Consider the following 16,638-nt stretch of genomic DNA (forward strand, 5'->3'; position numbering starts at 1 on the left):
AAATCTAATCTAACATCAGTACTATACATAAGACTATAAGTTCCAATCTTGGTAACAGGAGAAGATCGCCTATTGTCCATGATAAGATTCATACTTCCATGCTTCACCTATTCACTTTCTCTTAGTCCCTGCAAATCAGAACAAATGTGAAAATCACATCCTGTATCAAGGACCCAAGAACGAGTAGGTTGTGATTTATTAGTTTGAATAGTGTAAATACCTGTCGACGATGGCTTCAATTTGTCATCCTTGATGTTCTGCATGTACTTGGGGAAGCTTCGTTTCCAATGCCCCTTATCATTGCAATAGAATCAAATGGCCTCTTTGGGATCACTAACAGAAGTAATATCAGAACTGGGCTTTGCTTTTAGGCCATTGCTAGACGCCCAACATGGGCCATGCCCTTCCTGTTCTGCTTAGGAGCACCTTTCCTTTTCTTTCCTTTGTTTTTTCCAATGGAAAGGACAAGAGCATTAGTAGAGGTAGGAGCTTGATTCTTCTTCATTGCTGACTCAGCCATTCGTAATAGGTTGTGGAGTTGGGCCAATGTCATTTCTGTGTTGTTCAAATGATAACCCAAAATGAACTGATCATAACAACGTGGAAAAGAGTTAAGGATCATGTATATATCCAACTCCTCGTCGAAACTCACATTTAGTCTTTCAAGACACTCAATGTATCTTTGCATTCTTTGCACATGGTTGCATACAGATTCTCCTTCCTTCAATTTGAAAACCATTAGAGATTTAACGACCTCATACTTTTCTTGATGAGCTCTCTTGTGAAACTTTTCCACAAGATCCAAGTTCATCTCATATGGCCAATAGTCCTCATAGAAATTTTGCAACTCAGAAATCATGGTGGCAACCATGATGCAAGCAGCCTTAGTCACGTTGGCATAGTGTTTCTTATAGGAGGCTATTTCTTCATGAGTAGCAGTGGCCTCATCGATCTCAACGAGTTGTTTCTCAAGGACATACTATTTTCCCAGGAGTATACATCCACTGTCACATTGGACACGATCAAGAGGAGTGAAAAGTAGTGGTGAGATTTTTGAGAATCAGAAGCATCACTAGGAGTAGACATCTATAGAGAAAAAGAAGTTTTAGTTAGATAATACAAATCCTTAATATTTTAACCCATAATTAATATTTAAGGCTAGGATCCAATATAAAAATTCACAACTAAGAAGAGCGATGTCGTAATCTTATTGAGAATTTATGAAAGGTAGGTAACAACAATTCACCAATTTCAAACTCTGAAATTCCTACATCTTTTGAGATTCATTGAATCTTATTAATGGCATGTTTAATCTCATATTATGCTCTTCTATTTGTGATTGTGATGCCAAGGATCACAAACAAGATATGAATAACCATAAAAATATGTTTGGCACTGTCGACGTCATATATCATCTCCAATTAATGTGCCAGTTAACCACACGCGCTCCATTAACAATGATAGTTTTCGAGATACCCATTATTACTCTTTATAGTAACTATTAGTGTGTCGGTTAACCATACACGCTCTACTAACTACATATAAAGCATAATGTGCAATTTTATGGATTAGCAAACTTTTCACATTTTTCCTAAAGTAGCTGAGAGTGGGATTTTAAAAACTAGTTTAGTTACTTTATATCATCATACTTATTAATGAGATTATGTCCTATCAAATATGTTCGAAAAATGGCACTCCAACATACAAAAGAGCAGTGTGTAAGAGTGGATACCCAATGTCGGTCATTTTATAGGTTGCTTCCTTAAACTCCCCTTATAGTATGACTTCGTGAATGAGGCGTACTGGCGATTTGACTGACTAGTCTTATACATATAATTTATTAATATTTTAATTATATATAGTATAAGGTGTATTTTAAAACTTTTCTAAAATACTAGGTTTAAATTTAAATTTTCGAAATTACTAAATATTAATTTAATTTAAAAATAAACCAATTTTGATTTAATCTTCATCTTGTAATTAAACAATTAATTAAATTATTTAATTCGTTATGGATTAAATAATTATTTAGAATTAGCCAATTAATAAAATAATTCAAATTTAATCCTAGTCCTAAGCCTTCTAATTTTCGAAAATAAGCTAGGGTTTATTAGGTTTTAATTGTTCAAATTTTAAGGCTTTTAAAATAACAAATAGGGAAACAAGGTAAACCCTAAAAGGAACACCTCAATTTTCGAAAATGGAAAAAGCAAGATAGGATTTCTAAAATCCTTGCTAAAATCGAAAATATAAGGGTGGAAGCTAGGGTTTCGAGAACCCTAGTAAATTTCAAAAATTGCCTCCTTAGGGTTTAGTTTGCGTAAACCCTATTTTTGATCTATTCAGCTTTGTGCAAGATCAATGAGAACAATGGCTCTAATACCACTGATGAATTTTATAGGTTACAAAATCTTATTTTGGCAGAAAACTTAAGCCCTAAGTTCACATTCAACCTAAATGATCTATATTCTCACTATGATTTGCAACAAACAACTGAATATCAAGAACCCTAAAAGTACATTGCTATTTTAGAAATTAAGAAAACATTTATAGAAATGTACCTTTTATTTATTATAACAAATAATTAAATATTCCTTCTTCATTGGTCTTTATAAATAAAGTACAAAAAGTCTTGTGCCTTTAATGGCTCACACCCAAACCCTAGCAAATTGGAAGTTAAAGATGAGAGAGGAGAGAGGAGGAATTTTTGACTCTAAGCTATTAGAGGAGGTATGGCCAAATATATGAATCCCATAAGGGGTTTATATAGGTGAGTAAGGAAGCTAGGATAAGGTAGGTTTCCTTGGATAACCCTTATATCTTTTCTTGCTCCCTAAGACATTCTAAGCTTCCTTAAAGCCCAAGAAAAGCTCTAGAATCCTCCTCTAGAACCGTCCCCTCTATGGGAAGGTTTTGGAATTTATCAATGCTCAACTTTTAAACATTGTCACATTTAGTCCTTCCACTTTTAATTAATCGAATTAATCCCAAAATTAATTCAAATTAATTTCTGATTAATTTTTAATTAAACAATACTATTTCTAATTAATATATTGTTCTCATAATATATTAATAAATTATTTATTTTGATTTATAATTAATTTATTAATCAAATAATAAATTAATAAATCAGTCTCTCACTCCAAAAGCATTCCAGTCGATTACTAAGTTTGAGGGCAACCCAAAAGGACTTTGCTAATGATTCAAGATTATACTAATTTATTTATTGGCTTAGACACCTAATCCAAAAATTATGACTACGAGATTTTGTACTATCCTGGGAAGGCCAATTTGGCGGCTGGTTCCTTGAGTCGCCAGGTAGCGAGTGCACCCATCAAATATCTGTGTTGAAGGATGGTTATTGTTTCACCACTATTGGATTTGATCAAGAAAGCTCAAGTACATGGGTTGAAGAGGGAAAATTGGAAAGAAGAGAGGATCAGGGGTCAGATTTCCATTGATTGTTAGAGATAGTCATGGATTATTAACCTTGTGCGGCAGAGTATGGGTCCCGGTTGCCAGTGGGGTTAGGTAGACGTTATTGGAGGAAGCTCATAAATCAAAATTTTCAATCCATCCGGGGGCCACAATGATATATAGAGACATGAGATTGATCTACGGGTGGCTCTGCATGAATAAGGAGATAGAATTATTTGTGGGGAGGTGCTTGACTTGCCGAAAAAGTCAAGGCCGAACATCAGACACCACGGTAAAATGCAGCTGTTAACCATTCCCATGTGGAAGTGGGAAGAGATTGCCATGGATTTTATTACGAAGTTGCCGAAGACGACGTGTGGGGCTGATTCTATCTAGGTCATTGTTAATAGATTGACCAAGAGTGCCCATTTCATCGCTATTATTCAGAGTATTTTCCCTGAGAAATTGGATGACGTCTACATCAGGGAGGTAGTCGTTTGGTACGAGGTTCCAGTTTCAGTGGTTTCTGATCGGTATGTTCATTTTACCTCCAAATTTTGGAGAAAGTTCAATGAGGAGTTGGGTATTAAGCTAATTTTAGCACCGCATACCACCCTCAAACTGACGGGCAGATCGAGTGGAATATTTAGATGCTGGAGGATATGCTTAGGGCATGTGTGTCAGATTTTGGCAGGAGCTGGGATACTTAACGTCCATCGGTCGAGTTCTCCTACAACAACATTTATCATGCCAGTATCGATTGAACTCCCTTCGAGATTCTTTACATAATGAAATGTCGGACCCTGATTTGTTGGGTAACGGTCAGGCATCGATTTATGGGGAGTGATAAGGTAGTACTCAAGACCACTGAGTTGATACATCAGATGCATAATTGATCGTAGACCGCGTATATTCGCCAGAAGCGTCATGCTGACCGGAATGGTTCGAACCTCGAGTTTTAGGTCAGAGATTTGTACTTCTGAAAGTGTCACCTTGGAAAGGTGTTATCTTGTTCCTGAAGCGGGGCAACTTAGGCCCCAGGTATATTGGTCCCTACAGGATTATCGTCGGAGTAGGCAACGTTGCGTATCGGTTGGACCTGTTTGATGAGCTTAGTCCGATCCACAACACTTTCCATGTCATTCAACTATGGAATTTTTTTCTGATGATTCTATAGTGGTGCCCTTGGACGAAATTTAGGTCGATGATCACCTAAATTATGTAGAGAGTCCGATTGTGATTCTCGATAAAAAGACGTTGACCTTGCACAACAAGGTGGTGGGTTTGGTAAAGGTTCAATGGCAGCACTGGAAGGGTTCCGAGTGGACTTGGGAACCCGAGGATGAGATAGGAAGCATTACCTCGACTTGTTTGTGGCAGCGGACTTTAAGGACAAAGTTTGATTCTGTAATGACCTATTTCTTGTTAGTAGTTCAGAAAACGGTTTATAATTAATAAGAATAATCATAAAATTAAGGAGAAATATTCTAAAGGATAATATCGGCGAATGAAACGAATAAAAAGTATTAAATAAATTTAAATGATTAAATTATAAATAAAGATGAAATAATAATTAAACAAATAAGTTTAACAATAATTAATAATGAAATTATTAAAGCAATGAGTATTTTAGGGGATTGTAATCTTTTTCTAGAAAAGGGTTGAATGTGTTAAGTTATAAAGTTTCTTTTGTAAAGAATTTTGTTGTTGGGGTAGGAACCGTTGATATGTGCATATTTAGTCATGTATTTTGTACATATTTCTAATACTTTTAGCTACAATTATATTTATTTTAGGACATAAGGTACTTATTATGTTTGAAATATGTTTTGTAGTAGCAAAAGCATGCTCGGAATGAAAAGGAAGAAAATGAGGAACTGGAAACAGGAAAATATGGGCTAAGTCAGAAAGAAGAAAAAGAAGACTTGAAGATAGAAGACCACGACATGGTGACCATCCACCACGACATGGCGAATGGAAGATTCTCGCCCAATGAGCTGACTTGGAGAATATGGGATATCCATGAAGACCATGACATGGTGCCTTTTATCCACGTCATGGTGATTAGATATACGGAAACTATATATATCTGATCATTAGGTCGAATGTAGGGACTTCCAACCGATTTTCTGAGAAGGATTATGACAAAAACCCCCAGGAAACCATGGAGAAGATCATGAATCGATTAAAGCTCTCGAGTTGAAGATATATAGAAGAATTATACATAGATCTAATCTATTTGATAACATACTCATGTCTAGTTTTATTTGCATCGATTTCGTCTGTTTTTATGTTATTATGAGAGGCTAAAAACCTTATACTTCTGTTTGGTAAAGACGGACCTAATCGTTATGTGTTAATTTCGATTTATGGATGATATATGTTGATTTTACTTGTGTTTGATAATTAAACCCTAGCATGTTTTAGTTCTAGTTTATATTGCTATTTAATCAAGTTATGTGTGTTAGTTGATCATTCTAATTGCATGAATTTGTCACCTAATTATTTATGATCATTAAATAATTAGAGTTAGGATTAATCACATCTTAGATAAAGTAATCAAAGTTAGTAACTTTAATTGTGTTAGAGAGCATAATTAATCTTAATTTGAGCTTGGTTACTTAGCTTGATCATAGGAAAGAAAAAACTATCATTCATCGTCCAAGTTGTGCTCATTATCAATTTGGTGTTTAACTTGTGCTTGATCATTGCATGGTAATTCATAAATTATTATGTCCAGATATTTGATCATACTAGATAGTTAACAAATTGGTAATCAATATATTCAATCCACTAGAAATAAACCATAGGAGAAGGGGAAATCGGAACTGAACAGAAGTACGCTTTAATCTTGAAGTAAATTCGTTTTTATTTGCTTGCTTAGTTGGTAATTTGGTAGTGATATGAATTAAGTTCTTCTGATCTTGAAAAATCAGTAAAAACCCCCAATTTGAGTTTGTTTTCGTATTTTAATTAGAAGTAGTTATATTAATTAATGAAATTTTGTTTCATGTGTTCGACACCCGACTAACTCAAGCTATTCTATAATTCGACGAGGTACACCGCCTATAGGTACATATATTAGTTAAGTTAGTTAGGTTATAAATTTAAAACAAGTAGGTACTTTTGTGCACATCAAGTTTTTTGGCGTCGTTGTCGGGGTACGACTTATTTGATTTTTAGTTTAATTGCTTTTAGTTTTTCGATCATTTTTGTGAGGTAAAAACCGCAAAAAATTATTTGTGTGTCTAAGCAACAACCACGTCGTGATAATCTTAGCCACGTCATGGTCATCTTAGCCACGTCGTGGTTACGTTTCAGTCAATCATTAGTTTTTTATTCATTTTATGCGTTTTGTTTTATTTTATTTTTGTTTCAGTGATTTATGACTCGAGGATCCAACACTCCAATAATTCCACCATTGAAAAATCCAAAATCAGCTTTCCACAAGAAGAAAGACAAAAAGGTCGGCGAGTCTAGCAACATTTTTCAATCTAAAAATTTGAACTTTTCGAAAAGACTCCAAGCAAGAAAGAACAAGGATACGAGACAGAAACATCTACCGAAGGAAGTTCAGAAGATGAGATAAAAATTGAGGTTAAAGAGATAGCAGATTTCACAAAAATAACTATGGGAGATTACAAGAAGCAGATTCCTGAAGATAATGGACCAGGTCTTGTGCCGCCCGAGATTCCATATAAAAGAGGTTTTGAGCTCAAGGGGCACATTCTATCAATGCTTAAGGACATACCTTTTTCTGTGAAAGAATACGAAGACGCATTCAAACACATCGATGAAATAAAGGACATTAGAAACTACTTCAATGTTCCAAACATGACACGAGACTCAGTATTACTTAGGATGCTTCCGGTGACACTTACCAGTGAAGCTAATGTTTGGTTGAAATCACTCGCGCCCGAATCCATTACTACTTGGGCCCATCTTCGTGAAGCCTTCATTGAGCAATTCATCTCGCCTTCAAAGATATCCAAACTCAAAAAGAAGATTGCTAATTTCCAACAAAACGATAATCCTTATATGAAGTATGGGAGAGATACAAAGGGTTGCTTGGGAGTTGTCCTCAACATGATCTAAATGTCCAACAAGAAGTGTATATTTTCTATGATGGGGTGAATGTTATAACGAGACAATTTCTTGACTCTCAAAGACCAATGACAAAGAATGAACTGGCCACCATTAAAGAGTTAATTGAGGAATTTGCAAATCACTCACGTGAATATCATAACCCTTGAGAAGATGTTACTAGAGGTAAATGAGATGAAGGGAAGGAGAACATGGCTGTTGTTGAGACCCATTTTAAACGATCGGTGGATGCGGAAAAATAATATCTCGAGATTTAACGGATATAAAAATGAAGAACATGAAGAATATATGATGAGAAATTCCATAGATTATAAAAGAGAGATAAAATATTACAATACAAGAACATTGGTGGGAGAGAAGACTCTCCCTTGGTGGGAGAGATCCCACCACTTTCTCTCTCTCTAGAAAACTATATTGTGCACTCTTACTAATAAAAATGACCAACTCTCTCTTTATATAGGAGAGAGAAAAATACCAACAATACAATAAAGAGAAATAAATAACCTAACTATCACTCATTATTTGTAGAGCATTTCCATGCTCCAACATTCTCTCCCTAAATGCTTACAAATAGTGGGGGATACAAATGAAGTGATAAAAGGCTAAAATACAGTAACCGGCTAGCAAGTGTGGTAATAAAATGAAACATAATGAGAACCAAATGCTGAAATGTCTCTGAAACTCGGAAGTGTCTGTGATGTCTGAAACTGGCCATGAATCTCTAAACAGTGAAGGTCTTCGGCTTCAAAGCACCACCAATGAAGCAGAAAAAAAAAGATCCAAATATTTAAACTAGTCATAGGCACCATGAGCAAGTAGAAGATCCAATAAAAGAAACACTTCGTCTTCAAAAAATTTGAAAAACATCTCGAGTTCTCGAATCATAATACACCCAAAATTATTCAAAGAATAACCTGCTAAAAATGTGAAGCATCCATGAGTGAAGTCCGAATAATAAATAACGTGAATCCAAAGACACGGTCTAGCAATGCCAAAAATTTGATCAAAAATATCAAAAATAGTGCCACATCGCATCACTAAATAAATCATCATCTTCAGAAGTCTTCAAAAATCCAAACTCAAACAATCATAAAAACCATATCCGGATGATATCATAATATTCTCTCCCTATTTTTGATAACGAATGACCGGATATCAAAAATAAAAATATATCATCGGGATGGAGAGTGTCGGATACCAAGAGCTAAGGAAGGCTCTCCCTAGATGTATGAAGGGTCTCGATAAGATACGAGAATGAGAGTAAAATAAATACTCTGCGGTCATATGTAGCTGGCGGATTCAGCCGCTGAAAACTTCTCAAACAAATACCGTAGAAACGAGAACAACTCTGCATGAAAAAATAATCTATGATATGCCGAAAAGATACCGATATACCCAAACTGGGGTGTCGGAACTCTCGAACTGGTCTTCAATAGAAAATAAAGTCCACATGCTCAAGATACATGATTTGTCAACCGAAGATCAAGGGCGGCAAGTCATAAAAATCCCATAAAGCGAAGAATGCGAAACAACTTTGTTGATCAGGCACCGTTGCGGTGCAAACGTCATAAAGAATAATATGAAGTCCGACTACAGTATGGAGTAATCTTCATGTAAAAAATTCTTCCAATATAATCGACATGAAGTGAACCAATGTGACTATCCAAGGTTGGGTTGTGGCAAAAATTGGTTGTAAAAAAATAATTGGGTACACAGAAATAATTGGTTTTAATAAAAAAAAATTGCTAAATAAAAAAATTGGCTGAAAAAATAGTTTAAAAAAGATGACTAAATAAATAAATAAATAAAAACTGAAAAGAAAAAGAAAAAAATTGTTGTAAAAAAAATGGTGTTAAAAAAAATAAATGGAGTTAAAAAAAAGGCTTAAAAAAGGGGGAGGGGCTGATGAGAGGGAAGGAAGGAAGGAAGGAAGGAAGGAAGGAATGAATGAGGGGGGAGGAAGGAAGGAGGAATAAGGAGGACTGAAGGCTGAAGGAGGAATAAGGAGGGCTGAAGGAGGAAGGAGGAAGAAAAGAGAAGGTAGAGGAAGGGGGACGGCAGTGAGAAGAAGTGATTGCGGGGCTGAGAAGGGTTACAGATTAGGAGGGGAAGTACCGCAATGAGAGGGGTCAGTTGCGGATGGAGGTAGTAGCTGCGGGTGAGAGGAGTAGGTACCGAAGTGAAGAGTCTGCAAGGGGGTTGCGGTCAAGAGAAAAGAAGATGGCTGCGGTGCACGGGTAACTGCGGATTGCATCTGCGGTGCGAAGGGCAGAAGGGATTGCGATTCGAGCAGGATCCGAGACTTCGGTCAGAAGCAAGAAGAGAGGCTGCGGTCCGAGAAGACTAAGAAAAGAAGGTTGCGGTCTCTCGGATAAGACTCAGAAGGTTGCGGTACTAGGCTGAGAGGGGTTGCGGTACTAAGGCTGAGAGGGGTACCGGGGAGGCTTCTTAGGAGGCTCCGATAGGCAGTTTTTGGTTGCGGTTCAGGGAGCCGAGAAGGGGTATTTTGATGACGAAAAATGCTATTTTTCATGAAGAAAATGATACCAAAAAGGCCATTTATTCATCTTTTAATTAGGGGAATCTTTTTTAAAACATTTTGGGTCAAAAAGAGGTCTTGGGAAGGCAAAATGTGGAGTGTGCAAGAGGTTTTAAGGGACAAAAGTTGATGGGATGGGTCAAAGTCACATGCTTTTTACTTGGGAAGGCAAATAAATGTTGAAGGCTCTTTCCAGATAGAGTAAAAAGGACAAGTGACTTTATAAAAACACTATATTACATCCAACCTCTACACAATTAAGATTCACAGCAACATTGTTTTGAAGGATGTGAATATCATACCCATTTATGAAGACCAAGAGAAGTTGATGGGAAATGAAATCTTCACAAGAATCTCCACTTTCTTCAATAATAAGCCCAAGATATTTTGTGTCTCCTTTCCAAGAACATAAACTCCCTGGAGCAAATTCTTCACAGTTTTAGAGACCACAAAAATCTTTTTCTTCCTTTTTCTTCTTCTTTTCTTCAACAACAACATAAAATACTTTTATGAACTTGATTTTCCACCAGAAGATTTGGACGAACATCAGCAACTATTTTTTATTCTTCTAAGCACGAATCAACACCAAAAAAAAACTCATCATAAAAATTTCCGGTTTGAACCCGAAAAATCTTCAAGATAATCACCGAATGGGAGTCGTTCCCTTGAACTAGTCGCTTGAACCTTCAAGGTACGGCTCTGATACCAATTGTTGAGACCCATTCTAAACGATCGGTGGATGCGGAAGAATAATATCTCGAGATTTAACAGATATAAAAATGAACATATGATGAGAAATTCCATAGAATAGAAAAGAGAGATAAAATATTACAATACAAGAACATTGGTGGGAGAGAAGACTCTCCCTTGGTGGGAGAGATCCCACCACTTTCTCTCTCTTTAGAAAACTACATTGTGCACTCTTACTAATAAAAATGACCAACTCTCTCTTTATATAGGAGAGAGAAAAATACCAACAATACAATAAAGGGAAATAAATAACCTAACTATCACTCATTATTAGTAGAGCATTTCCATGCTCCAACAGCTGCAATCAATTCTAAAATAGAGAATATGGACAGGCGAATGACGAAATTGGATCAATCTATACACGACATAAGAGTTAAATGTGACAATCACCATGGGTCACATTTAACGAAGGATTGCGATTTAGCTGAGCACGGGAATAAGAAAGCGGAAGTGTTTTACACTAGTGTTGACAAATATGATGAAGATTGGAGAAATTCGAAAAAGGATTGGTTGCCTTATTATGAGTACAATAAGCAATGGGACGAGAAATATAGATAAACCGGTCGAGACTACTACCAAAAAGAACAACCACCACCCGAGAAGAAATTGGCTTTTGAGTCAATACTTAATAGGTTTATGGAAGCCTCTAAAAAAAGACAAGATACTACTAATGCTAATGTGAGAAATCTTCAATCTTCCATCAAGAACATTGAGACTCAGCTAGACCAATTAACGACACTTGTTAACGATAGGTTACCTCCTAGAAATCCTGACCCAAAATCACAACCTCATGTAATGGTGATTTACACTAAAGAAGAAGTTCCTTATGAGCCATTAATGATCCATCATACAACTACTAAGAAGCCTAATTCATATTTGGAAGAAGAGAAGCCCGAACAACAAAAAGAAAAATCCGACTCGAGTTCTGATGATTCACCACGTCGTGGTGACCTTGCCACGTCGTGGTTACTAGAGAATCAAAATTATTCTCCTTTAAAATCGTACCAGTCTCCTTTACCATTCCCATCTTGAGCTATTCAGCATAATCTGGATCCAGAACAGAAGAAGTTCATGGAACAAGTAATATCTCTCTCAATTAACGCTCCCTTCCTTAAATCCATGGCAAAGCTTCCTAAGTTTTCTAAAAATGTTATGACTAATAGAAAAGAGTTGGAGAAAGCAGCCACAATCGTGCTAAATGAGTTATGTTCAGATGCAATGATCAATGGGTTGCCAATCAAAATGGGAGATCTGGGCCAGCTAACTTTGCCTTGTGAATTTGGCAATTCTACCTCCATAAATGCTTTAGCCGATTCAGGGGCAAGCATCAATCTTATGCCATATTCTTTCTATAGGAAGTTCGGTCTACCAAGACTCCAAAAAACAAATATGAAACTTCGAATGGTGGATCACTCAATCACTAACCCACGTGGAATCATTGAGGATTAGTTCGTGAAAGTGGGGAAATTTATTTTTCGAGTTGACTTGATGGTATTGGACATGAAAGAAGATGAAAACCTTCCCATAATTTTGGGAAGACCGCTCTTGAGTATCGAAAGAGCCCTAGTTGACATTCATAACTCAAAGCTCACACTTCGAGTAGAAGATGAATAAATCACTTTTGAAATGAATCCAAAAGTGAGTTATAACGAGTCAAGAAATAAAGTGCTAAGGATGAATAATTTGGAAAGAGAAAATCTTAATGAGTTAAAAGAGATGAAAAACTTATGGAAGAAACGTTGAAAGTTTTGGAGAAACCTCATGTGGCAAAATTAAAATGTTCCAATGTAACACCCCATTTATTTAATAAATAAATAAGTAAATTAATGAATCTATAGTGGCCCTAAAAGCGGAATAATGTAGCAAGGAGTAGGTTTAAGGGGTTAACAATATAATTTTCGGATTAGTTTATAAAGGATTTTGAAGTTAGGGGCTAAAGCGTAAATTCTGGACTTCATTTGAAGATAAATATAGAGGGAGGAGTTACTTGGTAAAAATTGGATTTAATTTGTAAAGGTTTTCAAGAGGCAGGGTTTAAATGGTAATTTATGGGCTCCCTTTTGAAAGAATATGGGAAGGGAGGGACTAAAGGCGATATTATGGAAGAAGATGAAATGGGACGGGGGTATATAGCTATCACCACCCGTCTAACCCTAACCCCAACACAAGCAACTGCAGCCGCCACATCCTTCTTCACTTTCGGTAGCCACCGCCACCTTTGAAGCTCCTCAGCCACCGTTTGTGTCACCGACCCCCGACAGCCCGGTTCCGCCTGCTGCCTCGTCGACGAACACCGTCGTCCCGCCACCTGATGCCGCCTGGAGAGCTGTGAATGACCGGGAACTTCACCAAGAATGAAGATGAAGCTGTGAATGGAAAACGCGAGTCGTGCGCGATCGGAATGGTCACGGTGAGGCCATCTCTCATTTCTTTCATCCCTTTTAGTTGTTCGGGACTGTAATCATCGTGTTAGGGGCGTAACCGCCGTTGTTCGCCATTTCTATGGCGTTCCGACGATGTCCGCCACCCTGTAGGTGGTTGAATGCGTACGTGTCTGCCTTTATGGGCTGCTTATGGTGCTAACAGTGGTGTATGGGTGTTATTTTGTGCAGAGAAGCAAGATTACCCGTCACCACCACCGTAGGGTGGTGGTTGTCATCTTCAACCACCATGTGCCGCCACAAGTTCGCCGATCGAGTACATAAACTGGTGGTGTCGTGTTCCTGGAGTGAGTGTGTGTGTTGTTGCTGATCAGAAAAGCTCAAGGAGAAACCACCATGGTGGCCGCCGCCACTCGCCACCGCCGGCCACCGCAAGGTGGCTGTTCGTGCATTTTACTGTTGATATGTTATTTTGAGTTAAGCATTGTAAAATTGTAATAGTGGCTAGAATAATGAAATGAAAACTCAAAACCACCACCGTAGGGTGGTGGCTGCCGCCACCGGCCGCCGTGTCGGGTAGCGGTGTGCTTAGTTGTGTTGGGATTGCTTGTTAGATGTTTGGACAATGGACTAAAACCCTAATGGGCCCAGTGAAGCCCTAATGGACCCAAAAGCCCAAACATGTGACTAATGGGCGTAATAAACCCTAATTGACCTAAGGAAAACCCTAATGGGCTTAAGGACTTGGTTTTGGGCCTATTAGGCTAAGATGGGATTGGAAATCCTAATTAGGGTTTAGAAAACCCTAATATTGGATTTATGGGCTTGGACTTGTCGGGACCCACATTTGGGCCATTAGAACGGAATTGTCTATTAAGCCCAATCACACCATGAGTTATTTAGAAGAGTGATGGACTTAATGGATTAAGTCCTTAATGGGTTAAGTGAGAAACACTTAACCCTAATCGTCATTTTATGAGAAACCCTAATTTCAGTTGGGTTTATTGTTGGGACTTTCTATTGGGCCTTGATGATTGGATTATTAATGGGCCATCCAAGATCAAGCAAATGGACTAGAATAATTAATGGTCTTTGAAGTAAGGACCATATGAGGAGTTGGGCCCAATTTGGAAAATTGGGCCATAGATGGGCCATAGTTTGGGCCTTTATGATTATGTGATATTGGGCCATTAGAATGTTGAATGTTGGACTGGACTAAATGGTTGGGCCTTATGGTAAGACCTTGTAAAGGTTTGGGCCCAATTTGGAAAATTGGGCCATATGTTGAGCTTTGACTCGTAGTTGACTGTTGGGCCTTTGGATTGGGCATTGGGCTTGAATCAAGCTAAGATAGGGGTAAAGCAGTCTTTTACCCCAAGCATGGATTTATGATTTTTGTGTTGGAACCCAATTATTAATTGGGTGTTATTTTGGTGTTGACAGTTCGGGAATCTGTCATCCAGCAGCTGGGATTGAGTCTGCAGGACTTCAGTAGTGTGGGGTTGAGTCTGCGAGACTTCAACAGTGTGAGGTGAGTTACCTTCCACTAGGGGTGGGTCTAAGGCACCAATGCCGGCCCACCAGTAGGTGATTATGTTTGAGATGATTGTCTTTGTGATAATTATCTGGTTGCCATTATTTGATATGCTTATTATGCTGGGATGCCATGAGATATGTGTTAGTAGTAGTAGGGGTGCAATAGTCCCCAGTTACCGGTTGAAAGATACCGAAGACGGTTACCAGTTGAAAGATAACGAAGGGGTGGACAGAATCCATGCATGCCTAGCAGTATGTTTATGATATGTTATTATGTTACCAGTATGGTTATGATATGCCATTATGTGAGCAGTATGTTTATGATATGTTATTAAGTGACCAGTATGTTTATGATATGCCATTATGTGATTCAGTATGTTTATGCTATGTTATCATGGAACCAATATGTTTATGACATGTTATTATGTGAAAGTGATAGAGGGTGAAATAGTCCCCGGATATCGGTTGAAAGATACCGAGGGGGAGGTTAGCTCCCGGTTACCGGTTGAAAGATACCGAAGGGGAGGTTAGTTCCCGAGTACCGGTTGAAAGATACCGAAGGGGAGTCCAGCTCCCAGTTATGCCAGACAGATACCGGTTGAAAGATACCGATGGATAGGCATTATGTGGTATGTGGTATGATGGGGGAACTCACTAAGCTTCGTGCTTACGGTTTACAGTTTTGGTTTCAGGTATTTCGTTTCAATGGAAAGGATCCGGCTTGGTCGCAGCGCATCACACTATGGTTTTCCGCTCATGAGATCCTTGGGATTACACTCTGATATTGTTTATGATAACATGTTTGATTATTTCTACATTGGTTTTGACATGACATGATATTATGAATGTTTTCTTATACTGTTGGTTTTATAATAACTTATTTAAAAATGAAAATTTTGGCCTTGAGTTTTTGGGATGTTACATCCAAACCAAGAGCTTCAATTCCTATAACATTTGAGGTGTCCGTGTTCACTACACCCAAGTCTCAAGTAGAAGAGGTAGGTGACGAAGAAGAAGACGATTCAGGTAATAATGGTGAGATAAATGATGAAGAAATTGGTGAAGATTTAAAGGAGCTATTAATTATAAAGATGGAGTTAGACAAAGAAGATCATAAAGAAGATGAGAAGAAGAATATGAAGATGAAAGGGAAAAGCAAGGGAATGAAACGTAAACATGAAGAAAGAACTGATCAAAAAGAAGAAAGAAAACTCGAAGAAAGCATACATTCGACGGGTTCAAGGATAAAAGCGCAGGTGCAAAGAGCAAAAGGACAAAATGGAGATCCCACTCCCAACCACAACAACATAGAGTGGGAAGGAGTCCAGCTCACGACTCCTCGAAAAGAAGCGCTTATCGGGAGGCAACTCGATTTTTGAGAGTTTGCATTTTCTTTTCTTTTTTATTTCTTTTTAATTTTTCTTTTTATTTTTTATTTTTATTTTAGTTTAACCGAATGATCATGTGTTTCTCGAGTCTTTGATCTTATTTTGTAGTGTTCAATGAAAGTGAAGAAGTGAAGGAGCTTAATTGATGCAAAAACCATGCAATTTTTTGTTGGGTTTTGAGCATTCTAACACTCCTATGGTGTACATGCAACCCTATAAACCTTGGATCTATGTTTTCTCTATTAGACATGCAAATAATCAATATTCCAAGGTTTCATCCTAACTAGCATATTATGAAGCAACTATACTACAAAGTTCTAGTTAGATGACATACCTTTGATGTTGCTTGAAGTCTTGAACTTTAAGAGCTTAGCCCCAATAGTGTGGAAGCCTCAAGTGGAATCACAAATCACCAAAACACCTTGGAAGAACTTGAGAGAATATGTATGCTCACTAAAATCGGCCCACACTTTTTTCACACACTTGTTCCAATTTTGTGAGCCAAGGACACCTTTATATATTA

At 37.6% G+C, this 16,638-nt stretch overlaps 2 protein-coding genes and 1 non-coding gene across 3 annotated transcripts; 1 reads left to right on the forward strand and 2 right to left on the reverse strand.

The window, feature by feature from the left end:
* Nucleotides 1–367: 367 nt before the first annotated feature.
* Nucleotides 368–871, reverse strand: LOC145104687 (uncharacterized). The gene has a single exon (XM_079041884.1). The coding sequence runs from the start codon at nucleotides 869–871 to the stop codon at nucleotides 368–370; it is 504 nt and encodes a 167-aa protein (XP_078898010.1).
* Nucleotides 872–7,407: 6,536 nt separating this feature from the next.
* LOC145110121 (small nucleolar RNA R71) lies at nucleotides 7,408–7,510 on the reverse strand. Its single transcript, XR_013709501.1, has one exon. It is a non-coding gene; the product is annotated as a small nucleolar RNA R71 (small nucleolar RNA).
* A 4,419-nt stretch (nucleotides 7,511–11,929) lies between these two features.
* Nucleotides 11,930–12,259, forward strand: LOC145104688 (uncharacterized). Its single transcript, XM_079041885.1, has one exon. The coding sequence runs from the start codon at nucleotides 11,930–11,932 to the stop codon at nucleotides 12,257–12,259; it is 330 nt and encodes a 109-aa protein (XP_078898011.1).
* Nucleotides 12,260–16,638: the final 4,379 nt, after the last annotated feature.

The sequence above is a fragment of the Lactuca virosa genome, chromosome 4 (assembly GCF_052849685.1).
Source record: "Lactuca virosa cultivar CGN04683 chromosome 4, Lactuca_virosa_CGN04683_v6, whole genome shotgun sequence".
Classification (NCBI taxonomy): Eukaryota; Viridiplantae; Streptophyta; class Magnoliopsida; order Asterales; family Asteraceae; genus Lactuca; species Lactuca virosa.

What these genes read in the sequence shown, in the direction of transcription:
- LOC145104687 (XM_079041884.1), bottom strand. Translation starts at nt 871, where the DNA reads ATGGTTGCCACCATGATTTCTGAGTTGCAAAATTTCTATGAGGACTAT.
- LOC145104688 (XM_079041885.1), top strand. Translation starts at nt 11,930, where the DNA reads ATGGCAAAGCTTCCTAAGTTTTCTAAAAATGTTATGACTAATAGAAAA.